The 27,829-nt window shown below is 45.2% G+C and overlaps 4 protein-coding genes across 9 annotated transcripts; 1 reads left to right on the forward strand and 3 right to left on the reverse strand.

Moving 5' to 3' along the window:
* Positions 1-107: 107 nt before the first annotated feature.
* On the forward strand, positions 108-10,516 carry gprs (speckle type BTB/POZ protein). 5 transcript variants are annotated; one of them, XM_017156679.3, is made up of 10 exons: positions 108-544; positions 928-1,069; positions 2,419-2,598; positions 2,996-3,154; positions 3,489-3,527; positions 4,210-4,327; positions 4,392-4,723; positions 4,781-4,921; positions 5,145-5,195; positions 5,373-10,516. In XM_017156679.3, the coding sequence occupies exons 3-10, from the start codon at positions 2,428-2,430 to the stop codon at positions 8,316-8,318; spliced, it is 3,957 nt and encodes a 1,318-aa protein (XP_017012168.2). In that variant the 5' UTR covers positions 108-544; positions 928-1,069; positions 2,419-2,427; the 3' UTR covers positions 8,319-10,516. The 5 variants fall into 5 exon arrangements, with proteins under 5 accessions (XP_017012168.2, XP_017012167.1, XP_070068947.1 ...); XM_070212846.1 differs by having other exon boundaries at positions 129-147; positions 5,145-5,477; XM_017156674.3 differs by having other exon boundaries at positions 155-184; positions 5,145-5,477.
* Positions 10,517-10,634: 118 nt separating this feature from the next.
* On the reverse strand, positions 10,635-12,240 carry Amyrel (Amylase related). The gene is made up of 2 exons (XM_017156672.2): positions 11,587-12,240; positions 10,635-11,529 (listed from the first exon to the last, which is right to left on the reverse strand). Exons 1-2 carry the CDS (start codon positions 12,238-12,240, stop codon positions 10,702-10,704), a joined length of 1,482 nt encoding a protein of 493 aa, XP_017012161.2. The 3' UTR covers positions 10,635-10,701.
* A 494-nt stretch (positions 12,241-12,734) lies between these two features.
* Positions 12,735-14,598, reverse strand: Nach (nach). The gene is made up of 6 exons (XM_017156653.3): positions 14,237-14,598; positions 13,893-14,183; positions 13,389-13,837; positions 13,210-13,336; positions 13,046-13,149; positions 12,735-12,990 (listed from the first exon to the last, which is right to left on the reverse strand). Exons 1-6 carry the CDS (start codon positions 14,596-14,598, stop codon positions 12,773-12,775), a joined length of 1,551 nt encoding a protein of 516 aa, XP_017012142.2. The 3' UTR covers positions 12,735-12,772.
* Positions 14,599-14,927: 329 nt separating this feature from the next.
* Picot (putative inorganic phosphate cotransporter protein picot) lies at positions 14,928-27,559 on the reverse strand. Of its 2 annotated transcripts, XM_044392783.2 has the most exons (6): positions 27,472-27,559; positions 23,396-24,036; positions 16,858-17,030; positions 16,229-16,792; positions 15,633-16,163; positions 14,928-15,572 (listed from the first exon to the last, which is right to left on the reverse strand). In XM_044392783.2, exons 2-6 carry the CDS (start codon positions 23,457-23,459, stop codon positions 15,357-15,359), a joined length of 1,548 nt encoding a protein of 515 aa, XP_044248718.1. In that variant the 5' UTR covers positions 23,460-24,036; positions 27,472-27,559; the 3' UTR covers positions 14,928-15,356. The 2 variants fall into 2 exon arrangements, with proteins under 2 accessions (XP_044248718.1, XP_017012177.2); XM_017156688.3 differs by lacking the exons at positions 23,396-24,036; positions 27,472-27,559 and adding an exon at positions 18,502-18,879.
* Between the last annotated feature and the right edge of the window lie 270 nt (positions 27,560-27,829).

Here is a 27,829-nt window from a genome sequence, read left to right on the forward strand (position 1 = left end):
AGGTGGCCAGGGGAGTCGGGGCCACCACCACCGAAGCGGATCGATTGGCGAGGGACATGCGCAGGAGCGGCGGACTCGAAAAGGACTCCTCCTCAGATGTAGACACCAATATTTCGGCCAGAACGCTCCTGTGCCTCGTGCGAAACGGTTCATTGCTCGTCCAGCTAACGCTTCTGCTTTCTGTGTGGGTGTGAGTGTGCGTGTGGGCCAAATGCCATAGTAGAGACCAAGACAAAAACCAAATTATCGGCCATCAGCTTCAGCACAGCACTTTGTTTTTTGCGAGTCGAAATTATTTGAATTTCCTGCGATCCAATTTCCGCTTTTATCGCGCGTTTGTGTGAGTGGAAGGACGAGTGATTGTGTTCAGTGTTGCTTCTGTTGCCTTGGTTGCCTCACCAACACACACACGCTAAAACACACATCGCACACACACACACACATCGCCATCCTTGGAGAAAAGTGAAAGTGAGACGCCCCAGCGACCCGGAAATCGGACAGCTCGGTATATTTCGCATTTGGCGCACAATTTGGCTGGAAAAAAGTTAGTGGAAAACCCCCAGCTGCGAAAGTTTCAACAATTTTCCACACGTTAACCGAAATCCAATCAAATTTGACCCAATCCCCCTCCCCCAATCTACTTTCTCTTTTACTCTCTCTGATTTATGCGTGGCACATACAACATTTTCGTCTTCCCTTCTTACTTTTTTTGGCACACACTTATACACAGCACATTTTTGGTATCCAACACCCCCGCTACGAACCCCTTTTCAACCTTCAATTTCTGGCATGCTGTAAATTGTACTGAGAACACAAGAATTTTACTTAAATTTTGTCCATACACCTCTGTAAATATTTTTTGAACTGTCTTGGCAAGCGAATTTTTGTATACGATTTTTCCTACTTTGCTCACTTTTGGAATTGCAGTCAAAATGATTTAATATTAAGCTAGCAAACGGATTTAAGCGATCCGTTGCTGAAAACAAAAACTGTATGTGTAAAATAAGAAACGTATATAAAAGAAATATCTGAGGGAGAGGGGCCAGAGACCGAATTCACACTGCAACAGGTAAGTGTCAAATGGGTGAGTCATTATAATAGAAAACTTTCCAAGTAATTTTATTTGATCGATATTTGATAATGAGCAAACAGGTAAACTAAACTTATGCCCGGAGAAAACTTTTCCAATTTCCAATGCATGCTCCTCATCGTGTAACGTAAACTTGTCCCAAAGTATGCAGCAATTTTCTGCATTGTCTAGAGTTTAGAACCCACAAGCCACCAAAGACCAACCACCACCCACCGCCCACTGCAAGGCTGCTGCCACGCCCACTAGCTGGTTTTTGTTGTTGTTTTGTGTGTAGCTGATTGCGACAGGACCTTGTCTGCCGCCATCTGAGGTTGCCTTTTTACCTTTTGCCCTTTCCCAGCCATTATGGTAATTGTAATTTAGTTGTCATTTAGCCATGTTCAAGGACGAAAGCGGAGTCTGAAGGGTTTCTACAAGGTATTGCAGGGACCTGCGGGTCTTTGAGGGGCCTTCAGTGGATTTTGGTTTGGTTAACAGGGGGTGGAAAGTATTGGCAAGGAGCTGGGGCTCGGCAGGCGCAGACGCGTGCCCGGGGGCTGGCAGCAGGGTGAGGCTAAAAGTTGAAGTGAATTACAATTTAATTACCAGCGGCTCTCTGCGACTCAAAGCGGGGCTTTGTGATAGCATCCTGGATAAAGAAATTATTTTTAGAAATTTCAATTGCGCTCGAATTGCTATGGCTTAAAGGGTCGCCTCCGATACGGAATAGAATATTTTGGGCCCCATTAATATTAAATAGAAATCTCAAGGCTTAGATAATCTTGCCACAAATTTAAAGCTATGATAGGATAATGTTTCCCTTATAGACAGATTATACAAACCGAAATATTACTGAAAATTAAAAAAACTAAGAATATAGCTTAGGGAATAGGCCAATTGATCTTAATACAAATTATCGTTTTTAATATTACTGAATTGTTAATCAAAATTCATCTGACTGCCTCATAATAATATTTATTTTTGAGAAGCTGATTGACTACGTTTTGAAAAAGCCTTTGCAACCCAGAGAAAAGGGACCTTTAACTTTACAACATTTATAAATGAATATGTTAAATTATGTTTACGTTGTCATTTCTTTATAAAATTTACCCAGTCACTTAGTCAAATATCAAGCAAGTGTCATTAGGTCTTTAGATTTAGCAAGACTAGGCTTAGGCTCAGTCCAAAACAAGGCTTATAAAATTTTTGATGCATGAAATAAAGTCTATTCTTTATTATTAATTTATTAGTAAAATTAGCAGACATTTTTACTTTACGGTCGAGTTGAATAAAATCAATAAAACACTTGTGGCCGGATTATTGTTATAAATTACTATCCCTGATTGCAGTAAACCCAGATGCCCGAGGCATTGATTCTTCCCGGCATGGCTGACGCAGAGCCGGACCTCTCGACGTTCGAGAACAAGACTGGGCTGGCGGAGGACATGAAGTTCCTGGCCTCCATGCCCGAGCTGTGTGACGTAACTTTCCTGGTGGGCGACACCCGCGAACCCGTCTGCGCCGTCAAGGTTTGTTCTTGGTGCCCGTTTTTTTATTGTGTCCCTTCCGCTGGGTCTGGTCCTTGGATTCAGGTCACTGCGTAATCGCCGCTTTGTCCCTCTAAATAATTGACCCCTTTGAATTACGTGGGATGCGTATCCCTTTAGAAATATCCCAGTACCCACATTATTTACACTGATAATAAAATAAAGAATAAATGGGTGACTTTTTTATGACCTTTGTATACGCATTTCATTATGTAAAGTAATTGAAAAACTTAAAAAAGTGATATACTTAAGTTAAAGCACATAAAAGTTCGTAAAGAAAATATTAAGTATAAAGTCCAGTGCTTAAAAATTAAAAAGTATAATGTTAAGTGCTAAAAAATCGTTTCCAAAAATTTAATGGATTTTTTCCTCTGCATAGGCCGTGCTGGCATCCCGTTCCCGGGTTTTTGCCAAGATGCTCTACGCTGCCCCTTCGCCCCAGCGGAAGAGGGAAACCTCCACCAAGGAGAACAAGCTGCGCCTCTTCCTGAAACGCTCCTCGGAGCCCCTGCTCAACCTGCAGAATGCCGCACAACAGGTTCGTATTCGCAGAAGTGTTCTATATTCATCCATAATCGATTACCCAGGGGGGGATTACGTATGCGATGTGTGTGTGGGTGCCAGTGTGATTTTGCATTTTGTCGTGTGGGTCTGCATCATTGGGGCTATTTTCGTATTCACCTTTTCAGTTCGGTACAGTTCCCTCCCCTCCGTATTGTTTTCTTCCCCTTCTGTGTGTAAATACGTCGTGGGCCAGCAAAAGTCATTTAACTGATATCAATGTTCTCGTGCCTTCTCTGTTGTGACAACCACAATTCACATCGTACTCGTGTTCGTACTCGTTATCCCGCAACCCATATCCGTAATCATAGAGAACCGGTTTCACCCAACAATTAGCTCCGATACCCGAGGTAACCAAGCATCAAATACTGCCTCTGTGCGTGTATGTGTAGCTGTTGTTGTAACTGTAACTGTAACTGTATGGGTGTCGTAATTGAAGGAAGTCCTTTGATGTCCTTGCAGACAGTAGAACATGCAACGTTGCTCAAATTGTTAAAAAAATTATATATGATTTTGCTATTATAAGTTTTCAAATTTAATACAAAATTTTAAGAAATTAACATCTATTGGCTAAATGTATATGTCTTACTAAGTGTGCACATATTCAAGTGATTTACCTGTGACAAAAGGTTGAGTTGCCTAGTATGATTTGCGTGATTATCTATCAGAATATGCTTTGTTTTCCCCGAATGAATCCTAGCTACTTTACGAAGATCTTGAATGCTGAACATCTTCTTAAGATTGTTTTCCCTATAAAACTTTCTCTGCTAATACTTTGAAAGTACTACATGTTCTATCTACTACCTTTACTGGGGAGTAACGTCCCTACCAATTCTAAATGTCTTTCGATTTCTCTATAAAAGCTAAACTGTCTTAAAATGTATCTTTTGGGTTGCCTGAACCTCACAATTGGAATGCCTATAACAAATTGTACTCACTGCAAGCTGTCTGCAAGCTTAGTTGCTTAATTTTGTTAGCCGATTTAATTACTATTTAGCATTCTTTTACTAATCCCGACTTTTGTGAATTTAGCCATCAGGCCAGCAGCATCAGACTCTGATCATTGAGGAATTCGAACCGGATGTGTTCCGCCAACTGATAGAGTATATCCACACGGGCTGTGTGACCCTGCAGCCTCGCACTTTGCTGGGTAAAATAAATAACCGATCAATAATAAATATGTACTGATGGGACTCTCTGCTTCTCGCCTTCAGGTGTCATGAATGCCGCTGATTATTATGGGCTCGAGGAACTGCGACGCGCCTGTGCAGGATTCGTGCAGTGCTGCATCAATGTGGACACTGTGTGCGCCCTGTTGGCCTCCGCGGAGCGTTATATCCAGTACAAGTGCACCAAGACCTTGGTGCAAAAGGTCCTGGAGTTCGTCGATGAGCACGGAACTGAGGTGCTCAACCTGGGCAGCTTCACCCTGTTGCCACAGCACGTGGTCCGGCTGATTTTGGCCAGGGAGGAGCTGCGGGCCGACGAGTTCACCAAGTTCCAGGCGGCACTGATGTGGAGCAAGAAGTATTACGATAACAATCCGGTAGATATAAACTCCTCCGATTGAAAATAGTTAATTTATGTATTGTTTACCCCGCAGAACATCGACATCAAGGAGATCCTGGGCACATTCTGCGAGTACATCCAGTTCCACAAGATACCGGCCAACGTGCTGATGCGGGAGATCCATCCGCTGAACCTCGTCCCCTATGCGATCATCATGAACGCCCTGGCCTATCAGGTGGGTTGCACTGTGCTTCTCGATTGCTTTGCGCTGCTTCCTTGGTGTTTAACTCAGTCACTCACGCCCTCATCTGTCCATCTATCTGTCCGCCCGTCTCTCTCTCTCTCTCTCTCTCTCTCCGTCCATCCAACCATCCACCGCCACCGGCACCGCCACCCATGCGCTCCATTCCGTCCATCCATCCTGTTGTCCCCTTTATGTCTGATTCTACACATTGCAGGCAGACCCAGAAAGCATCGACCCCGGAAAGCTGTCTCCCAACTCTAGCCGAGTGAGGCGGGCGCGCCAGAACCAAGGTCGCTCCATGTCGGTCCAGAGCTCGCTGGACCCCTACGGATCGAACACCACCCTCAGCTCCAGCGGCAGCAGCGATCCGACGAGTGGTCCGCATCACAGCAACTAACATAAGTTGAACGGCCCCTCCTCCTCCTCGTCGTCCCAGCAGCAGCAGCACCACCGCCACCGCCACCACCACCAGTCGCTGCCCAAGATCCGCAAGGCCAAGTCGCAGTCCTTCCGCACGCGGCGCAGTCCCTCGGAGCGGCGAAGCCCCAACAATGCCCCCAATCTCACCCTGAACACCGCGCTGACCTCGGGCAATGGCGAAAAGAAGCGCAGTCCGCTCACTCCGAAGAGTCCTGTGGGGCAGGTGCCGGAGTCAAAGAGTCCTGGGAGCAGTTCCCAGAAGACGCCAACATCACTTTCGCGCCAGGGAACTCTGCGGGCCTCCAATCGTCGCAAGAACAGTGGACAGCTCTCCATATCGCTGGGCAACCAGGGACGACGTAGTCCTGTGGGTCTCAACGATCGCAGTCCTCAGGGAAGGCGAAGTCCACTCTTCCCGAGCAGCGGACTAAGGTCACCTAATGATCCCATGACCAGTCCAACTGTTAGAAGTCCCACTGGAGAGCCACGCAGAAGTAGTCCCACCTTCAGTGTGCACACACAGGAACGTCGTTCGCCCTTAGGTGCAGTGGCTCCCACGGACTTTGGCTGCCAATTTGGAGTTCCGGGCACCCGAAGGAGTCCCACGTCGACAGTTCATGTCCAGGACATGGCCACTGAGCCAGAGGAGGCCAGTTTCGTGGGATTCAAACGACCGTCGATAAGCCTCTTTACGCCCATTTATTTCGCCAGTGAGAAGCGCTCACCCATGGGCCCGATACCCCCGATAACCGTCTCCAATCCCGCCGAGACTTACAAGAGTGCCGAACGCGAACGCGAGGCGGCGGAGGCGGCTGCCCGGGAAAAGGAGAAGGAGAGGGAGAAGGAGAAGGAGGCAGCCCAGCCGCAGGAGAAGAAGAGTGTGATGCGCGAGATCCTGGCCTTTGTGAGGAAGCCCTCCAAGCATCTGAGCAGCCGAACCAACCGCTTTGCCAACGCCTTCACACGAGCGGAATCGGGCTCTTCCGGAGGTCCTTTGATCCGGCAGAGCACCTTCTCGGCCAGTCCGGCGGCCTCGTCGACGGCCGCCAAGAGTGCTGTCCAAAAGCAAATGTCCGAGGTGGGCTTCGAGCCCAAGATATCCCAGAAGTTCACCCACTACGCCAAGATGTCCCTGCGGCTGAGGCGCTCGACGAAACGCGACGAGGAGGAAAAGGAGCGGGAGAAGCAGAAGCAGAGCTCGGCCTCCGCATCCAAGAGGCCCAGTGCAGACCTAAGTCAGGGCAACGCGGAGCAACAGGTAGGTGGATCCTCAGACGAGCTGCCCTTCGAGCTGGCCAACGTGCACTTCGAGAAGGTAGGTGAGTCGTATATCAAGCATGAGAGACTGCGGGAGTTGCAAGAGCCCGAGGCCGAGAAGGACGATGAGGATGAGACCGAAAAGGATGCCGAGGCAGGAGGTGAAACAGAGGTGGAGCAAACCGATGCAGCCATGGCCCAGTTCGTGGAGGAGGTCACCAATTCGCTGAAGGTGGTGGCTCTCAACGGAGAGGGTGGCGCTGCCGCAGTGCATCACTTCACCCGTCGCTCGGAGAGTCGCGAACCCATTGAGCCGCGCATCAGCGAGGAACGGGAGTCGGACTCCAATGACTTGATGATACCCGAGGAAATGCGCGCCGAGCTGGTAGAGATTTTGAAGGCCTACGCCCCCGAACCAATTTATGTGAATCTGCAGGCACTGCGGCGAGAGACCGAAGATGCGGATGTGGCCATCGCCCAGGCTGAAGCCGCTGCTCTGGCGGCTTCGGCGGCCCTGGTGGCTGAGCCCATGAAGAAGCCGCTGCAGTGTCCTACCATCGAGTTTGAGCCGCCGTCGCGACGCTCCTCCTTCGATCCGCCGCGTTCCCCCTTCCTCGAGCAGCTTCGCAGTCCTGGGGTGGACACGGAAACCGATCTGATCAACCTGCAACGCCTGGACTCCGGAGGTGACAGCTTCGAGCTGGTGGAGAGCAAGTGGAGCAAGTCGAGTCGCGGGGAGTCCAGCTTCGATTGTCCCTACTCCTCCAGGGACACCAGCTTCGACGTCTCCATTTCGCGGTATCAGTCCACCAGCTACGAGGATCAGACCTCGAGCTTTGAGATTGTCGATACCGATGAGAAGGCGCAGGGCAGAAGGCCCGTGGATCTGCGCAAGAGCTCCATTGAGCTGGTGGATGCGGAGACCTTCCAAAGATCGGGTTCGTCCTGCGGAGGTCGCAAGTCCTCGCTGGAGACCCATTTTGATTACACCCCCACCGAGGGTGGTGGGGGGCGTTCGCCCAGCCTTCCGTTTCCGGCGATGAGCAAGAAACAGCGCACGGAGAACTTCCGCCAGCTGCACGTCTCCCAGTTTAGTGCCTTCTCCCGGGCACGAAGTCCGTTGTCCCAGCAGACTTCCTCGAACTATAGCTCCAGGGACAGCTACGACTCAAGTGGCTCCTACCCACACGGCTATGGCTATCCGCCGGAGCCACAAAGAAGTCCGTATGGCGACCCTAGTCGCAAGCACTTTCCCCTGACCGTGCGGCAGAAGGGCGAGGAGGAGCGTGAGGTGCGCACCTTCCTCTGTACGGACCAGAGATGTGCCTCCATCTTCGAGCCGCGTCCCAGTTCCGTGCTCACCCAACAGCTGTCCACCGGCTCCATGTCCACCCCATCGGGCTACACGAATGGAACACCCAGGGTTCCGGGCGTTGCTGCGGTCGGACCGGTTCAAGTGCCCCACCCCCACGCCGGCGGAACGCTCTCCTCCTGCGGCTTCTCCAGCGGCAGTGAGTTCGAGCCACCGTCACCGAGACGGGCGGCCAGCGCCTCGCCCAAGCACACCTTCACCTTCCGCATCGTGATGAAGAAGGTGGACAGCTCCCCGGAGGCGTTGTGCCCGGAAAGGCATCGGTCGAGGATAATCGATCGTTACAGGAGGCGCGACAGTCGCCGGAAGCGAATCCACGATGCGGGAAAGAGTTTCTAGAGGGCAGTAAGGAAAGGATCTAGGGGCAACCAGTGATGGGAAAGGTAATTAGGTAGCATAGGCTGGAAAAAAGTTTTCTATAAATCAAAATAATTGTCGCACAGTATATCACACTTGATCACAGTAATTACCTTGATTCAAACAGCTAAACTCAACAATAACTGCCTTTTATATCCCTACATGGGGTATTATAACACCATTTGAAAATATACGCAGTACTTGCGTAACTTACAGAAAATATCTCGAAGTAAATCAAAAGCCTAATCGATCTGCAAATATTTTTCAAATCCTCAATTATAATAGCGTATTGCTAGGGAAGAGAACTACACTTATAAATAGACATTCCGGTGTTTAATAAGAGTAAGCTAAATAAACCTTTAAGATCATAATAGAGCCTAAGTCATTCGATTTGAAGTACCTGTAATTACATTTTTTTGTAAACTATTCCTTTAATACCGTTATATATGATAAACTTACAGACAAAACCAGAGGATAAGAGGGCTGAGTAGGTGGGGTTTTTATGAAATCATTCTTTTTTTGGTAGTTAGTTTCGTACTTCCCATCGCTGGTACCAGACCAGGTGAACCTCATAACACATTCGCGGCAATCTCTTGATATCTCTTCGATACGCATATATTTTTGACAATCTCAGTGTTGAATCTATATAGGACCTCTCATAATCGTAATCTCTTAGGGTTAAGGATGACACCGAACTGCAGGCGTTCGGTAATCAAACTTTATAAAATGGTTCTGGTTTTTAGGCCGTTTCAAAAGCTCTACCAAAAGCGCGAACTTCGGCCCACCGAAGTCAGTCGATCCAGACGCCGTCTTATCGGTGGTCCGGTACTTATGATCTCTGCTGATTCGTCAAGCAACCCTCATTGGATCCGTGGTTACAAACTGAACGATTGCTAGGCAGCTAACCGTAGATGATATCAAATGTATATTCTAAATAATTAACAAACTTATGCGCAACAATAATTCCTCCCACGATTTACCTGACTACTATTTAAACAAACAATAGATCAAAAGTTTATATGTATACATGTGCATAAGAGTTCACACTTCGATGTTGTAATTAATGTGGAAACCGAAATCAGAAAGAGATAATATTCTAAGTATTTGTGCATTTTTACGTGGTTCCTGTTATATAGCTATAGATATATGCGTCGGCAAACGCGAGTATTACAAATTTTTGATGGCATAATATACGAGTAATCGATATACATTACATGATTCTAAATAACCTAAGGAAGATTAAATTCTGAAAGTAACCGAACTGCTCTGCTATTGCAAAAGGTCAGAATGTTTTTCTAGATAACTCCTAAGACTAAGATCAGAGCAAAATTAAGCGCATTTGTGTGTGCACTTATTTGTATATTAAAGCTGGATTCGGGGCCGTACTTAAACCTTAAAAATATAGGAAAAGCATCCACTTTTGTGCCAGCAAAAAGTAAGGCGTGGAAAAATTGTATTATCAAATTAATATTTATTGTTAAACTTTGAGCAACATTTTTGGACTCTGTGTTTGTTAGTTAAAGAAAATCCCTTTAAGCGAATCCTAAATTTAAGCGGAATATGCAAAGAATCATAGTTTACAAAGTATACACATTGTATGTAATATTCTAAAGGGAGTATGAAGAGTTGGCTTTTTAGCAAATTACTCGTAAGAAGAAAGATATCAGCATTTTACAGGTAATTACGCTTCATGAGCATTTAATTCCAACTAAATGATAACTAATCGTAACGATAACCACACATCAATTGCCACCAGCCGACATCTTGGATCTGGATCTGTATCTGGATCTGGGATCCCATCGATCCAGACCTACACTCGTAACTAATCGGAATGCTAGTAGAAACGTTGCTATTTTGATTTGTAGTTGCTTGTTTTGAAACTAACCAACAGTCGCTGACCAAATCGCTTGACCAGTTACATATATTCGATCGATTTTCCGTTGCGCCTCTGAATGCTTGTGAGAGGTAGTCGCCAATGGAGATGTAGCGATTCGAATGCCGGGCAGAGCACCCAACTACAATTTCACAATGCCAACTTCTTCTATTTGCAGAGCGGTTTTGCAGGGTGCCAGCTGGATCGGATGTGGATTTAGCCCAGGTTCCCGAGCATACACTACGTTATTTGGTATTCCCTTTGTCCGGGTTTTTATTCAGAGGATGTCGTTGTCGTGGCATTTGTTAGACTAAGTCCAGTTCCAGTTCGAATCGAATCGCGTTGAATGTTTTACTTTGCATTTGTACTGCTATTGTTACCGCTCACATACATACTCGAATAGTTAGAGCTAAAACCTCCATACATTATGTGCGTTCGTTTTTATTGTAATTTGAGACAAAAATAAAGCCCAAATTTCTGTGTTACCTTCAATTAAACTCGGGCATCCACATGCAGGGCCAGGACCCCATCGAAGTCATCAGATCCGATGTGGATATAGCCGTACCCGTGCTCATTAACTGTCACTGATTTTCCGGTACAGGAACCATCGATTAGGCTGCCAGAAATCACATCGCAGTAGGTTCCGGCAGGCAGACAGGTGTTAAGATCCTGCGACAGGTCGTACAGGTTGTTGTTGACCGCCAGGAAGCCCTTGTTGCCGCGGCAGAAGGAGATCTGGTTATCTCCATTGTCCCACCACTCTGAAAGCTCCGTGTCTCGCACGGCATTCTTGAAGCCCACCATCGCGTAGATCTGTCGCCAGCGGTGCTCGCAAATCCATCCATTCACACAGGCTCCGTCCTCATCGAACTCGGGCGAAATAATCCTCTCCTGCGCATCCTGTGGCGGCGGAGTATCATGGTCATCGAAGGCAAATGAGCTCATCACACGACTGATGCCATAGGGGTAGGCCAAATGGAAGGCGGTGGCCATCTTGTATTGCCTGGGGGACTTGTAGTTCAGCACGGCTCCCGCATCCCTCTGGTTGTCATGGTTGTCCACAAAGGTCAGGGCCTGAGTCGTGGGCAGGAATCCCCAGCCGGTGCCCCAGCTCTGCAGCCACTTCAATGCGTTGTTGCCGCGGAAAGCATTGCCAATCTCCTCGGAGAAACGGAACTCGGTGACGGCACCCAGATCCTTGTACTCATCACGGGACACGGTTTCGTGACCATGGTCAATAACCTCCTGGAAGATGAAGGGCCTGGCGTTGTGGGGGAAACCGTGATCGATGTTCAGGTCGCTCAGGCTTCCGTAGATGTACTGCGGAGATGGACAGCATTAATTACCAGCCCCACGTTGGGCGCCACAAATACTCACCGCGAGATCCTCCGATGCCATGTGCTTGGCGGCATCCACTCGGAAGCCAGCAACACCCAGTTCGATGAGGTGGTCCAGGAACTCGATAAGCTTGCTCCTCACCCACTCGCTGCCCTGGTCCAGATCCTTGAGGCCAACCAATTCGCACTGTTGCACCTGGAAGCGATCGTTCCAGTCGGTGATCTCGCAGGTGGGATGGAAGTCCTGGGCGGTGAAGGGAACCCCTGGGAAGGACTTCTTGCTAGGTTCCGCCTCTGTTCCGGCGGTGCCCACAGCCACTCCATCGAAGTCGCCGGACATGTGGTTCAGGAGCACATCCACGTAGATGCGAACACCCACGTCGTTGCAACGACGGACCATGTCACCGAACTCCTCCTCATTTCCCGATCGAGTTGTCAGCTTGTAGGAGATGGGCTGGTATCTCTCCCACCAGGGACGACCTGCCGAAATGATGTTCTCATTTACGGGACTAACTTGCACTCCGGCGAAGCCCCGGGGCCCCAGAAAGGTCTCGCACTCCTGGGCAATGTCCGACCACTTCCACTCGAACAAGTGGACGATGGTGTTGCGGTTGCCCCACCAATGCGGGTTGTGCTGGGCCAGCGAAAGGCTGCCCGCCAAGCAGAGCGTCAGGGCCAAAGCGAACTTGAACATGGCCGTAGACTGTAAGCAATCTCCAGAGCACTTTCCCCTTATATACCCCACGGACAATCTTATCGCGGATTAGCTTCGCTTGGGTCCAATTTACGACTAGCAGATGGTCCCCTCGCGATTGGGGGCAGATTTACAATGGCCATCGGCTGACCTATGGCAATACGCGATAGCAGGCTAGATATTTGCAATTCGCGGTTATCTTGGCTTTCCCAGAAGATCATGAGACACGAAGATTAGATTCGTCGATACTTCAGATACCCTTTCTAAATGTCGCTTGGCTTTATCACCTTAAAACTTTCATTTTATATGATTTATATGATATGATTTGGATAATCATTTTTCATTGCTTTTTTATCTTCGAACAACTAAAAAATACTTTTGTTATTAAAATCAAATTAACTAACCATGGTAAAACCATAATACCCCTTCAAAATGAGTGTAAATAAGTTCATTCGCACACCAAAGTCAGCATGAAGTTGATTTTATTGCTCTAATTTATGGCAATATTTTGCACATTCTGCCATCGAGCTGATTACGATTTGTGAATTATGAAAACTGATTTCTGGTCTTTACTGTGAGTGTCATTTGCTTTGGCCAGTGCGAACTTTGGCCCCCTATGAAGCATCTTGTTGCGTGTTTCACATTCCATAATATAGTTCTTGCGCAGAATTACTGAAAAATAGTAGATAATCTCTACCACCGAGAGCATGCTCATGCCGACGAACAGACTAAAGGCGCTGCCCAGGTTAGCTAGAAAATAGATTATTTAGTTTAAAATGTTACTGGACTTTAATAATCAACTTACAAACCAAAGTAACCATATTGGAAAGTAAGTCACGTCGGAGGCGGCGATAACTGAAGGAATTGATAAAGACATGCAATACGCCATCGTTTTTGGAGAGGCCCGAGCTGAAACAGAAGTTTATTATTATAATAAAAGTTTCTATAAAAGTTGTATTAAAGTTTTACTAGAACTTATCCGCCACTGGCATGTTGAGTTCGAGGGGAAAATTGGATATCTGGACATCATAATCAAAGTGCTCACAGGTAAGAGGACAATAGCACTGGGTGCTTTTTTTCCTTGTAATTATATTAGCTGAAAGTAGGGTTTTAGGCTCATTAAGGTTCCCATCTAACCTAAGACTTACCAAAATTATCCACCAGACAGGGAATATCTCTAAAAGTGCAAATCCGATCTTTGGTGCGATTAAAGTCAAAAAAGTACGTGTGACAGCCGCAGAACTTCACCATGTTTGTGACCCTACAATTTAGCTCACAGTTGGGGTACACATAATTCGAAAAATAACGCAGGTGGAACTCATTTTGAAACACGCAATTTCTCTCATCGATGGTTAAGGCCTTGACGGCAGCCGAACAAAAGGTTTCTTGGGGTCTGAGGGCAGCGAACGTCTCCGTGTTAAAGGCTATAAATTTAGCAGCGGCATGTGCACTAGGAAAGGCATCAACTTCTTGGATTAGAAGCTTTACGCCATAAGAGTACGATTGTACTGGATCGTAGCTGTCGTCTTTATACCTTACAATCACTGACAAACCATATTTGAGACCTCCAATTGCTCGCTGGGCTGTAAAGTTAAGGCTAAACAAGAAATCAGTTTAATAAACAATTAATAATAAATATTCTCCTTACCTACCCCTTTTGACGTAAATTAAATGAGCAACAGTGGCCGAAAAAAGTCTTGGATAACTGAAAAATCTTTGAACAATCCAATATATCGCCATTGAATCTGCAGCGGTACAGAATTTCATCACAATCCCAGCGTAAGTGTTCCACAAACTGTTGGACAGTGAGATTGTTCAGGAAAAGCAGGGTCTCCATTTCTTCAATGTCCTGCGAGGAATACCGCTCGTCATCAAGCATGAATCCATAGAAAATGTGTAGTTTTCGAAGAATGCCTCCTAGCTCCGCTCCTTGTGGGAGTTCTCTGTCAAGATAATAGGTATATTTCCGACTTTCCTATAAATAATCTCCACTCACAGAGTGTTAAGAAAGGCCTTGGACTTTTGCATGTTGAAAAGTACATCTGGGCAAATGGTGACCGGTGGGAAGTAGAGATTGTTAACCGGCGTGTGATCACTTTCCACATTCATACGCGTGGGACTGCTGCGATAGTCCATGTAGAAGGTGTGCGCCATAACCACAGCGCAGACGAACATCACCAGCGAAATCAGCAGCCACACAAGGTGCACTATTTTATTGGTGTCCTCATCGCGGGTGTACCTCAATCCATGGATACTGCTGGTGGCACAGAAGTCATTCCAAGTGCGTCGGAGGGATCCCACAAATGGGGACACTTTCAGATCCACTTGCTCCGGTTTCAGTTCCTCCTCATGACCCATTTGAACTCCAACTGATGACCCTTGCTTTGGAGCGGGCACTTAAGTACCAGACACAAGAGATGGCTTTCCTTGATATCCTGACAAGTGCTTATTAATAACGAATTAGAAGGAGAATTCATGGGTGAGCTACTCACCCTTCAATGTCAAAGGATGTGCAACTATGCTTTAAGCTAAGTAGGAGTAAGTACGCTGTACTCAATTCTTAAATACCTAAACATTTCCCAGATGGTCCAGTTTTTAGTGCAAATTTAATTTAATTTAATGTTAAAATTTCCCCCTTGCTTTCATTAATTTAGTTAAGTTTCCAATTATTTATAAAGGCTCATAGGTTTGTTTTTTCTTAGACTAGTAGTTTTTAATGGTTTTCATACATTTGGTTGCTTGCTTAACAATGTTCGCTTGAGCGGATCATTTAATTTCAAAACAAATCAGTGAGAGAACTAAACTCTGTCGCTATCACAATAAGATAAGAAAACTACGCATTTGCAATGGTAGACCTCGATTTCCCTAACTAAAGTTGACGATTTGTGCTCGATTTGGTGTGGGTTGAACTTGAGTTCCCAATTTATTTGCAATGGGAAGCTTACTGTCTTTTAGCGGCGTATATAGGAATAGATCAAGGGCTAACTATCAATATTAACAACTTTTGGCTTAACGAATAGGCAACTAAAACAAGGACTAAACTACGCGTTTCGTACAGTGTACGCATTAATGGTAATGACGGACGACTACGGCTAATACTACGGCCTTTTGGAGTCCTAGGAGCTGGAGATGGCCCGTGGCGCCGCAGCGCCGTTGCTCAGCCTTTGCGGGGTGGTGGTGCTGGTTGTCTGGAGGGCCGGCTTCTGCTCATCGTCCTCCGGATTGTCCCAGTACTGGCGCTCTCCGGAGCCGAAGATGTTGTAGAAGGTGCCGCAGATGATGTACACGAAGGCGGCGATGAAGAACACGATCTGCCACTGACCCATCATGGGCTGCAAGGGAAGCAAGGTATTTTAAAACTGATTATCATGGTCAGAAGTCCCAGAACTCACCTTGCTGGGGTCGGAGATGAGGTGGCCCGCAGCAATGGGCGCCAAAAGACCTGCCAAGTTGGCCGAGCAATTCGTGATCGACATCAAGAAGCCGGCGAAGCGCGGCGTGAGGTCCAGGTGGTTGATCTTGAAGCCAGAGTAGATGCCTCCGTTCAGGCCCACTCCGATGGTGAGGATGGCCAGGGTCAGAGCCCGGTCGCAGCCCGTGTAGGAGGCGGCGATCAGGGCGACTCCCGGACCGTACTGGCCGATGCTGTTGATCAGCTTCCTGGTGGCCGTGTGCGAGAACCTCTTCGAGCTGATCATCCAGTCGGCGACCACCGAGATGAACATGGAGAAGAGCCACATGGCCAGGTAGGGCAGCGAGCTGAGCAGACCGTTCGACTTGAGGGAGAAGCGGAGCACCTGCTTCATGTAGGTGGGCAGCTCGGTCATCAGAGTCTCGTAGCCGTAGTTGTGGCCCATGTGGGCAAACAGAATGGCGTAGAAGGGCAGCGACTTGATGATGGCCTTGAAGGGAATGGGAGGGCTCTGCAAAGAGGAGGGAGAACACGTTAGGAACGCCTTTTAGATTTCCAGTGAACTTAAGAACCAACCTTAACCACATCAGTTCCCCAGAGAGCGTCATTGATGTACTTCTTCTCGCGCTCATCAATTGTGGGATGCGATGAGGGATCCTCGTGCACGAAGATCAGGAAGGCGATGGACCAAACGGTTCCCACCACTCCAAACACATAGAAGATCGAAGGCCAGCCGCCATCGAAACCGTATTCAGCTAGCAGGCCGGAGAGAGGCATCGAAATGATGGTTCCAAACTGGGCGCCCGCATAGACGGCGGCTCCCATTCGCGATCTCTCGTTGGGCGGAATCCACTTGGCCAACATGGCGTGGGTGCAGGGCACAATGGGACCCTCGCCCAGACCCTGGATGAAGCGCACCGCACACAGACCCCAAACACCGCCTCCGCGGGCAGCCACCGGAACCAGGAAGGCGAACACCGAGTTGATCAGCATGCCGTAGCCCAGGAAGCGCAGGGAGCCGTACTTCTTGGCCAGGATGCCGAAGGGAATCTGGGTGATCACGTAGCCGTAGAAGAAGGAGGACAGGATGTAGCCCTGCAGAGCTGAGCTCCAGGCGAACTCGCCATCCTGGGAATCGTCCTGCAAGAGGGGAGTTGGGAGTTAATCACTTTTATCGAAATTGGATCACTGCAAAGGCTACTTACGATGGGAATATCCCGATCTCCGCACTCATCATCGTACTCCTCCTCGCCGGTCTTGATGGCCGTGTGATTTACCATGGCCACAATGGCCACCGACATATTGGTGCGCATCACATACGCATTGGCCATGCCCAGGAACAGCATGAAGGTCACAAAGTAGCGGGTGGCGAAGCATCCTAGAAAATAAGAGAAAATCAAAGGGAATTAGTCAAATGTCCCATTAAAAATAGGGAAATCAAGAGTGGCTACACAAAAACTTATTCCTCTCAGAGAATGGGAAAACTGATTTATCTTTCTAAATCAGTGAATGCGTCAGTGAGCAATATGCATGCACAAAATAATTAATCTACGGCAGGCGGAAGTCTTGTCAGCAAGTATTAATGTTAGTTGGCCAATTATATGTTTCGGAAATACAGAAATAACCCAAATATATCGAGGCTATCGCTGAGATATGAAGATACAATCTTGCCGGGGGTTTGCTTAGCCCAAGGTTCGTTGCTCGGTATTGAGATAAGGTTCTTTGCTGAATGAATCATGGGAGATAGAAAGCCAGATAATTATATTCTGTTAGCTCTCATAATAATTTTTAATACGATTTGTATTTATTAAATTCCTCGTATGGCATAGCCAACTGATTTCTACTTAAATTTCAAAATCGCCTCTCGCAATTTCCACCCCTCCCTTTATTTATTTGATTTTATTGCCCCGGAGTCATATTCCGAGATCGCGTTTTGTTATTACGATGAAAGCAATTGTTTACGCCGGGCTGGGTGAGTGCTCGTAATTTTTAGTGCCGTTTGTGTCATTTGTCAAACGTGAATCGCCGGCATTTCCAGCAATTTTCACGGCCGTGGAACACGTGAGGTTACCTAGAATTCCTAATTTAAGTACAGTTGTGTTTACTTTCTAGGGTTTGGGGCTGGGCTTGGGTCTTTATGGTTTAATTAGCGGGTGACGCATAAAAAGTTCAAGGCTGCCAGTGAGCAGAAATAATTGAGGCAATTTACTTTCAAAACTTATGAACTTTGGCCACCTATATCGCCATAGTAAACCAAAAACTGTTCGATAAGCTCTTTCTGTTCAATAACCCGACAGATTCATTGGAATTTAGTTGCCCATTATTCACAAAAAAGAAAAAAACTATGACATAAACAATAGCTCGAAACCGCAAAATTGCTGAATTTTAAAAATATTGTTGTTCGCTCGCCGTTTATATTTGCTCACGCAGCATTAAATCGCGCGATTTGCTCGCCTTTTCTCTGGTTTTCCCTCATTTTCCACCAACGTCTCGTGTTGCACAATCGCCGCGTTTGCTTTCGTTGGCAGCAATCTGGCGATGAGGAGAAGCACGTGTATATCGCGCGAAATCAGTCCAAGGGGAAAGACCTGTCTACGGGTGGAGGAGTGGGTTTAAAAGGCGAACACGGGCCAACAACTAATATTACGCATACGCAGGGTGGTCGCAAAGAAAATGAAATGGTGTAGGAAAAATATGGGAAATTAGTTAGGGCGATCAATAACCATTGGTTGTAGCTATCTACTTATATGTGACAGAGGTAAAAAGGAAAAGGTATAATAACTTATAAAAAATACAATCTCAATTAAATACAAAATTCGGATCTCGTGACCTGTGCAATTTTTGCTTACTCTGCGGCTGTTGCTCCAGAGATTCGTTGAGATTCCTCTGATTCCACACCAAAACATGGCCATCGCGATGGCGATGATTCAGGCTGCTGCGTCGGAAGGGCATGGTGTTAGAAACTACCCCTAACTTAACTAAATTCGATATTTTCTAGTTCGGTTTCTCTCGAGTTCAAGACTTTTTGCGCACACGCTTAAACCATTTCATTGTCTATCTGTCGACTTGGCCGGCTAGGAACCGTAACATATCGCGGGCTGGGAAACTCGGAGTACGTTGGAGGAAAAACTAGCGATAATTCGATGGGCCAATGTGTTCTGCCACCGACGTTGAACGGTCAACTGAGTCGGTACTTTTCGCTCCCGCTTGTTGCTTATAGCTTTTTCTACTGAGCGCCAACTGTTGCGCCGCCTTCATTTATAAACTGCGGCCACGGCTGTGGGTACGGTGTACGAGTACTTGTATCTGCGGCTATTGGGTTCGGATATAGAACGAGTGTACGACTGTACGAATATATGGTTCTGCGCCGGCGTCGCTCTCTCCGCCGCTGGGTGATTACATCAGTTTTAGTGTTCAGATTTCGACTAATTAAGTGAGGCGATGGAAAATTCTCCCCTGCAAAATGCATCATTTCGGTCCCGCCGATTGATGTCAATTGATAGAGTGAACTTTTCACTCGGACCAAAGTCAAAGACATCTGACGGAGCACCTCTACATGGTATATATGTCTAATTATACCGGATGGACGTAAGCATGGTACACATTCACATCTCGTGACTTTCGGCACATGGAAGACGAAGTACACGCGCTGCCTAAAATATGCACAGCTAAGTGATTATGGTAACATCGGGGTACTCGTTGGGGTATTCGGAAATTACTAGATATTTTTAGGTGTTTTGTCTGTAGAAATGTTGGTCTTAGAGATTTAAAATCCCATCTCTTTCGTTATTATTGGCAAATTATGATCTGTCAACTATCCTAACCACCCTTAACAAAATGGGACTCATATATTTACACATGTAGACTCAGAATGAAGTCATAGAAGTGCGACGCCGCCAAATGGAGGCGCCCCCACAAGGTGCACAATATATTCTCTGTGTAATTACTGGGGTCACGCCAAAATATATACTCTATTTTAATCGCTTTGACAAGTTGTTGCTAATTTTGACATAGGCCGAATGACAGAACAAAATGTCCCCTATTGTTTTGATTTTATCATTATTTATCTTTTCAACAAACCGCAGAGCGAGCCCAAAGCTGAAACTGTAAAAACATCTACAGTCACGCTTGAATCGCACAAGTGATTGTTTATATATAGGAGTGTTTGCGGCGATGTCGAATCCCGCTCTCAAAGTTGCCGCCGGCTGAGACAGACACGTGTTTGTCGCCTGCCTCTCCTCACAAGTTCAATTGCCAATCCGATTCGATCGCAACGACTTGGGAATGATCTACTATAACAGCTCGATGAAAAATTATTATATCGTAAAAACTTCTTGTTCGAATGACATGAAAAGCTTATACCAACATTATGAAATTCCTATTATATGATTTCTCAAATTTTATGGCGGTATTAACAAGTCTAATAATTCGACATACTCGCAAAAAACATTCATAGTTCAAGCCCCTTTCACTTCATTCCCTCTTAATTATGGTTCCTTTTGTGTTAATTGTGGTTAGCCGACATTGAGCGTGTCTGTCGAGCTCTCGTGACAAAAAAGAGAAGCCATTCACACTGTCTAGTTTGATGTATACCATATTCTAATTATTTAAGTGTATGTAGGGTGTATTTTTGGCAAATCCCCTAATGGAATTCTTTATGGTTAGGCTGCGGTACAGTTGTGCGCGCCCAAAGCAATTAAGTGATTTTTCATTTTGTCTGCCAACTATTGCGATCTATTTTAGTGCAGCCACAGGAGTGAATATAATTGTATTGATAATTTTGAATGGGTATTTGAAACAGTTAACCATTTTACATATACTCTACGTGAAGTCGACAAGCTCCTGTTACGTTTTCATTGCATGCTTTTGGGGTGAGCTTTGCTACGTAACGTAACGGATTTTTACGTAAGTAATATAGCCTTTGCGGGGGTTTATAAGCATAGCCATATCTATGGCAACTTCAGCTTTCTAAGTTGTAAGTCAATAGTTGTGTGAGAACATTATGAGGAATTCTGGGTATACAATAATCCCCGATTTGCCAGAGCGAGCCGCATAATAAGCCACAATTGACGTTTATTTGGCTTTCAACTCAATTTAAACATAAACAACGAGTATTTGTCGCGTTTGAGGGTTCCTGGTATCGGGTATCTTGAAAGGTGAAAAAGAGTAGCGCAAATATTTGCGGCTATAAAGAGGCAGCTTTGTTTTCCCAGAAGGTCAGACTGAAGTCAGCAGCAGATTATTTGTCCGACTTTATCAGATGGATCCAATTCAACTAGTCACAAGTGTGGCATTGGGTTAATTGCTCTGTAATTTCTATTTCGGTTTCCCTTTTGCAGGTAAAAACGTAGATAGCACTGTCTGAATGAATGGCTCGGCTATTTTCGTGGTAATTGTAATCTATAAAAATAGTAGCAAGCACACTCAGGAGATGAGATGAGTAATTTGCATGCCACTCACTGTCGCAAAAAAAATAATATACTATTCGGCGAAAAAGTCGCAAAAGTCACGATCTTAAAAAACGAGGAATTTCTCAACTGTCCAAATTGAAAAGTTTATAGTGGCTGCCATCTCACTTGCTCCCATTAAAATTTGAGCCCACTTTGTAAAAGCAATTTTTCAATTTAGCAAGTCGCGCTGAGATGGGCCGCAAATCGGATTACGCCAGTGCCGAGACGTCAACGCCAACTATACTATAAAGACTACATATATCATCCCATGGAAATATAGAACGGATATGGGGCTCCAGTCGAGCGCATCGCTGAACAGGTCGCTGATTCCATACTCTGCCTCCCTATTGTTAAATTACCGGGGGCTTTTTCGAACCACCCACCCCCACCTCCACATACGATTCCAAACTGCGGGGGCGTTGGCTGGGAAATTGAATAGATAATGTATTCACGGTTCCATCCAATTAACCGATGGCATGTCGCAAGATGACAAAACCAGAGGGCCGCCAGTTCTAGTGTCAATATCAGGGCCAAAAGCCAGCGCCTTGATGAAAAACTCGGCAGTCTGCCAAACCGAAAATCGCTCTCATTTCGCAATTGTCGACACGAAGAGCTAACATAGCTCTGTAATCGCCAATGAAAGTAAAAAGGGAAAAGTTCTCGTCGGAATCCCAAGGCGAATGCATTTCCCCGGCTGACCTTAGCCGCGAATCGCGGTAGAAAACGAGTTCTGTCACCGCCTTGCAGAGTTCATTTGCACAGTTATAAACACGTACTGTATTTGGCATTTGTTGCGATTTATTGCTCTGTTTTTTGGCCAGTTTTGTTTTTCGCATTTTCGGGCCTTTGCCGGTTAACCGGTTTTGGTCGGCTCAAACTACGCCACTTGGCCACGAAAAAGGTAAACCGGGAACTCAAACAAACTGTGTCAAGTGTCGAGCAGACGACTTCTGTGTAAAATATATTAGGAAGCAAAGACAACGTAAACAAACCACTTGGTTTGCCCGCAAATGGGAGAATAATAGGCAAATTAGGCGAGTTGTTGACTCAACTGTATCACCGCCCACTAAAAAGATTTTAATAAAAGCGTGAAGCTTAATTAAATTGTATACTTAGGACTTCACTTGAATCGCAATTTTTAGGTTTGTAAAAAACACTAAATTCAGGAAAACTAAATTTTAAAATGTTGAACTTGGTTTACGAAATAAACCCAATAATATATTTGATTTAAAATATATACATTTTTTTAGTACCTTTCGCATGTCATCACAAAATATGAAAACAAATTTCACTGACAAACTGCGGACTCTGTGTCACACGTTAATTGTGAATTTGGCTCACGCATTGGCGACTCTCGTCATTAATGGATTTTATTTTTCGCCTTATTTCGTTGCATAACAAATAACTTCCGTTTAGCGGCAACCTTCTCATCCATTTTCGGGCGGATTTCGTTTATTTAAATCAAGTGGATTCCCGGAGAAGCAATGAGAAGCCCATTCAACCGACTTCAAGTGTAATTTTGGAGTTTAACGATTGCGAAATAGCTGGGCGAGAACGTGTGTTACTGTTCAAGTTCTGTAGTGTTCTGTTCTGCTAATTTGCTTAGTATTTCGAGCAACTGATAAATATAAATTATATGGCTCAGTGATTGGGACACATATCCGAGTGAATTGTCGTTTGCAATAAATGGGGCAATTATCCGGCAACTGAAATCATAGACTGGGCTATGCATCATATGCATTACAAACCTAGCGGGTAATTATTCGAAGAAAAGAAAGCATATGCATATTACTGGGATCGGTGATCATTACTATGGGATGAAATTACTTCCTAATGCTAAATTTCAAGAGCATAAGTTTCACAGGTTAATAACTGGGCTATTTTCCGACTTCATCATTTATGAAGATAGGTTATATTTAAGTTTTATAAGAATACAAAAAATAAGAAAAGAGTTTATCATTTAGACGACTGATTTAAAAAAACAATGAAGAAGTAATAGAATCCGTCCCCATATGAATATTTGTATCTTTAATAAACCTTTCTATTTTTATCATCTTATAAGATGATTATTAGCCTTTGTATTTATGGTGTTTTTGTCACATCCCTATCAGTCCCTTAATAATTGGCAAGCAAAGAGTGCAGTAACAATTGGGAATTATCTCGGCCATAAGTGTAATGACAATTGTGAATTATCTCGGCTGTAATGAGCAAATATTGCACTATTGCTGTGATACTTTGGCACGCTCCCACACTCCTCCTGCTGTTATGTGTTTTACATCTCAAGAAAACTCACCCAATGCTGGCTTCTCCAGATCCTTCTCGGTGCTCCCACAAATGGCCTCCTTTGACGCGGACATCTTGCTTATTGTTGTGATGTGCAGGCTTTGTGGGCTTTGTTTAAGTTAAACACGGAGTGTTAAAACAAATTGATTACGACGCTGCAGGTGGCGCGTTTAAATATCACAATACTGCTTACAATGCAGAAAAATAAACTTCGACGGGGGTGTAATTGTGCGGGAGTGTTTGCAGTTTAACTTTTGTGTGCAGGGCGTCGGAGAATTTCCCCCACCGATATGGTTTTAATATTTGCACAATTATCTTCAGCTGGATCTTCAGCTGCTTTCTTCTGGTTTCTTCGGACTTCTTCACTCGCGATCTGCTGCCGCCGGCAGCTTGATTTGTTCTGATTGACAGACAGCGGGTAGCGGGCCTTTAAATAAGCCCCGATTCAGGTTCAGGTTCCGACTGGGTCCCACTCAGACGTCTGTTGTCTGCCGTCTGCTGTTTGCACGATTTATTCGCCGTTTTGCCGGGCTTGTTGACACTCGCTCTTCGGGGATACGGATGGCGGTGTGGTCCCTTCACTTCTCCAGCAGCTTCCCCGCTCTTCTAGCTGATATCGCGAATCACAGATCGGCAGATCAAGTTGTTAATCTGAAAGCAGAGAGCGGTAAACAAATTAGTTTGATAAATTTAGCAGGCTATCGGCTTCAATTGGTTAGGCAAACGCCAAGTGTCGCCGAATGCGAAAAGTCCACCGTCATCCCGATTGGCATTTGATTTCGAGATCTCACGAGTCAGTCGCCCTACGCACGTTTTCCCAGTTAACAGCGACTGGCGATCAAATATTTGATACACTGATCTGTCAAATATCATATCATATCACTGCCCGGACCGATCTGGGGTACAGTTTGTCACCCGATTTTATTTTTTAGCAGTTCTGTAAGGAGACCTTGGCGGCTTTTTTCGTATGTGGCATTGCAAGGCTAGTTTAATATTTGCATTTATATCGCACACTTGCAGTGTAATTAACCTTATGGCTCTACTTATCTCGTTCGGAGCTTATCCACTCACATATTGACAATTTCGGCTCCCTGGTGATGTAATGTGTTTGCTACTTTTACGTTCATTTTGGTTTCCAGCTGAACTACCGAAAACCAAGACAATGTTTCCCTTTTGACGAAACTGGTTACGGCGTTTTGCGAGGCAAATTTCCAGGTAAATTGATTATAACAGCGCTTTGATTCTACATGTATTTAAATTTAAAGAGCCGAAGTCAATATAACAATAACACAGTTGCGCACTTGAGTTTTTGTGTGAGCCGAATTTCAATTGTTGTTCGGATTGTTTGCACGTCAGAGCAGCCCAAAAAAACGTTTTTGGAAAGTTCCGTGAGCCGTCTGGCCAACCTGCTCTCCCCGTGTTGATTTGTTTGCGCAGATTTCTTAGAAATTGAGCCCACACAATGCCTTAATTGGGCTGTTTTGAATGCCAGAGAGCGGCAAACAAAAAAATGACTATAAACATGTCAAGTGGGCACCCCACTAATTACAGTAGAAATGCTTCAAGATCTCCATAAGCTCGATTTCTTGGAAGAGATAAGCTTGGTTTAGTTCTATTCGATAAACGAGTACAGGTACATTTTATTTAAATACAATGGCATGAAATATGTACATTTTATTTGCAATACTTTATCACTCCTTATCAGAGCTAATAGATTTATGAATGCCTCTATTGTGTAACCAATGAACCGAGGCACTGCAGAAATTTACAGTATTTGCTCTACGTTATCTCTTTATTAGCCGGTGATCAAAAATAGAAACGTGATCTCTATGGTTACTTAATAAGATCAGTCAGTAAGGTAGCGCAGATCTCGAGTTTCCTTTGCCGTATTTCTGTCACAAATATTGATCAATTTAAACAATTAGCAATCTGACATTTAGGTAAACATTTGGGCTATCAAACTTAGACGGAATGATTTTGCATGTTACGGCCGCTAAACGACCGCAGATCGCTGAAAGCAGTCGAAAGCGATGGTTGCCTTACTCCTGGCACGGATCTCACTGATCTTTATTGCCCAGGTATTATATAATCCACGACAGATTCAAATGAATTCAATCCGGTAATAAATAACATTTACTTGCACTTCTATAAAAATAGAAAAAAAAAGTCCCCCAAGGGACTAGGGATCTCCAGCACACGCCTCGGAAACTCTATAATTAATGTAATAAATTTAAATTGCAATTGTTTATTGCTAATTGTTCATTGCGTCGCAACTGTCAGTTGACTGTAGTTTATAGGTGCATTTTGCTGGCATTAAAAGTGCATTAGTAAATATTAATAAAAGCCCAAAATTTATGGACGCCACAAAACCATATTTAATGCAGTGAAGGGGCCAACAAAAATTTATGAATCTAATCGCTATCGCTAACGCCCCTTAATCGGATTGAAAAGTACGCCGGGGCGCTAAAGAATTCGCTGAAGTGGCGGAAATTTCGGCAAGATAAGTGGACTATTATAGAGAGGCTGGCAAAGTTCGATTTAGCCAATAGAATACTCCTCAACACTTCTGGCCGAAAAGCCGGTTGCTTGTAAATTCCCAGTCAGACAGATTTATTGGCAGATTGCCGTTCGAGCTCTTCTCCAAATTCACCGATCAGGTTGCCATGAGGGTTGACTGTGGCCGTAAATCAAATACGCTTATCTAAGAGCACCCATCGAGTGGGGGACCTCTCATAGATTGCACGGCAATACGAACTCCGGACTCGAAACGAGATACTTCCTCTTGGCCCGAAACACGTGCTAATTACACTTCATTCACCCTTTTTTCGGCTGACCGGGATGCGGCTATAAAGGCCCGAAACCCAAGACGTCTGGCATCAGATTGCCTTAATTATGTCATAATTGGACCTTATCGCTGGTCCATAAACCAGCCTTCGTCGCTTATACGACGGATCCGTGACAAGGCAGTGGCAAATTTTCCACCCGTGCTTCATTTTCAGTTTCTACGACCGCAGATTGGCATTTTAATGGGGATGGGTTCCTCTTAATTTATTTTAATGCTATTCGCTATTTGTTCCAATTGCAGCTAACATTTCTACACCATTTCCAGTTCCAATTCAATTTTCATTTCCACGGGCTGCTAGTGTTGCATTCAGCTTTTCAAGTTCAAGTTCAGGCCCGAGACTCAACCTCAACTCACATTCACATTCGATTCGGCCGAGTGGCTGTACACTCGGGAAAAATCCGCCATCAAAGATTGCTTAAACTTTTCATGATTTACTGGCAGTCCTAGGAAAATTGTATGTCCACAAAGAATTTTATTAGGAACATTGTTGGATACAAAAAAGCTCTATGTTTTTTAGTTTTAGATATATTAAAATTCATTTGCTAACTGGTAACTTTATCGTAGTGCAGCTGGTATTATCAGATTCTTAACATTGTTTTTGCTGTTCTCGAGCAGTGGGAAACTGTTTGGATCCGCGGACTTGTGAGTTTCAAGGGGTATGTCTCTTGGCCGGGCTTATCTGCTTATCGGCGCGCATTTTAGCACTTGAGTCGGCTATCGAATTGGGATTCGAAATGAAAGTAAATAGGTTTTGTAATACCATTAATCACCTAACCACTTGTCTGCGTGGAAGTGAATGGTATGGTTACACAAAATAATGCTTAATTTGTGATCGTAAATCATTCACTTAAATCGAGTTCCTTGACAATAAACAGCAGTACTTTTGTTCTGCTGACTTAGCTCGTTTTATTTTGCCTTTGTTCATCTTTTTGTCGCGAGACAGGGTTTTTAAAACATATTTTTAAATTTTGTGGATTTAATTGGCTGGTGGTTTTAATCAGAAACTCACTCACCTCACGCCGAACGCAAACACACGCGCAAACGCACTGAAAAACAACTTTTTAAAAATTCGAATCAGCTGTTTCGACTTCTCCGTTCTTAATAAGGTGTTTACACTCTTTTTCGCAGTGGGGCCAATTAACTGGATCTCAGCGAATTTGCGGACAAAAACAAAGGTGCGGATGAGTGAACTGACAGCACAACGGAATTCTATCAACTTAGACTCTAGTTTAACCACTCACATTTATGGACTCGCCAGGCGAATTTTCAACGCACAACCGATGGGAAAAACTTTCTTTTGGAGTTTTTCACTCGCTCTTCTCGCCACGAGCGTCGGCACTGTAATGACTTACTACCTCGGCTAATTGAACGTTTTTATAATTCTGTTTCTGTTTTTGCTCGCGGAGCAGCAAAGTCGACCGAGGCAGCGACGTCGGCGCTAGGAAACACGAAGCGCTCAATTTGATTCACCGGCCGAGCTTCGTTCAGCTGATAAATACCTGTCCGCCAGGTGATAATGTCCCATTGTGATAATAAAACAGCGCTGTAAACCACTGGCAAATGGTACAATGAAGCTGCCTACGAGGATCTCACTCCCAC

The sequence above is a fragment of the Drosophila takahashii genome, chromosome 2R (genome assembly GCF_030179915.1).
Source record: "Drosophila takahashii strain IR98-3 E-12201 chromosome 2R, DtakHiC1v2, whole genome shotgun sequence".
Classification (NCBI taxonomy): domain Eukaryota; kingdom Metazoa; phylum Arthropoda; class Insecta; order Diptera; family Drosophilidae; genus Drosophila; species Drosophila takahashii.

What these genes read in the sequence shown, in the direction of transcription:
- gprs (XM_017156679.3), top strand. Translation starts at nt 2,428, where the DNA reads ATGCCCGAGGCATTGATTCTTCCCGGCATGGCTGACGCAGAGCCGGAC. An exon ending in AATTAGCTCCGATACCCGAG is followed by an intron (nt 3,528 to 4,209) that starts GTAACCAAGCAT and finishes TTGTGAATTTAG; the next exon opens with CCATCAGGCCAGCAGCATCA. An exon ending in GCAGCCTCGCACTTTGCTGG is followed by an intron (nt 4,328 to 4,391) that starts GTAAAATAAATA and finishes TCTCGCCTTCAG; the next exon opens with GTGTCATGAATGCCGCTGAT.
- Amyrel (XM_017156672.2), bottom strand. Translation starts at nt 12,240, where the DNA reads ATGTTCAAGTTCGCTTTGGCCCTGACGCTCTGCTTGGCGGGCAGCCTT. An exon ending in TGGCATCGGAGGATCTCGCG is followed by an intron (nt 11,530 to 11,586) that starts GTGAGTATTTGT and finishes CCATCTCCGCAG; the next exon opens with TACATCTACGGAAGCCTGAG.
- Nach (XM_017156653.3), bottom strand. Translation starts at nt 14,598, where the DNA reads ATGGGTCATGAGGAGGAACTGAAACCGGAGCAAGTGGATCTGAAAGTG. An exon ending in AAGGCCTTTCTTAACACTCT is followed by an intron (nt 14,184 to 14,236) that starts GTGAGTGGAGAT and finishes TTATCTTGACAG; the next exon opens with AGAACTCCCACAAGGAGCGG. An exon ending in TTTAATTTACGTCAAAAGGG is followed by an intron (nt 13,838 to 13,892) that starts GTAGGTAAGGAG and finishes TTTCTTGTTTAG; the next exon opens with CCTTAACTTTACAGCCCAGC.
- Picot (XM_017156688.3), bottom strand. Translation starts at nt 18,604, where the DNA reads ATGCCCTTCCGACGCAGCAGCCTGAATCATCGCCATCGCGATGGCCAT. An exon ending in TCTGGAGCAACAGCCGCAGA is followed by an intron (nt 17,031 to 18,501) that starts GTAAGCAAAAAT and finishes CTTATTTTCTAG; the next exon opens with GATGCTTCGCCACCCGCTAC. An exon ending in GAGATCGGGATATTCCCATC is followed by an intron (nt 16,793 to 16,857) that starts GTAAGTAGCCTT and finishes CCCCTCTTGCAG; the next exon opens with GACGATTCCCAGGATGGCGA.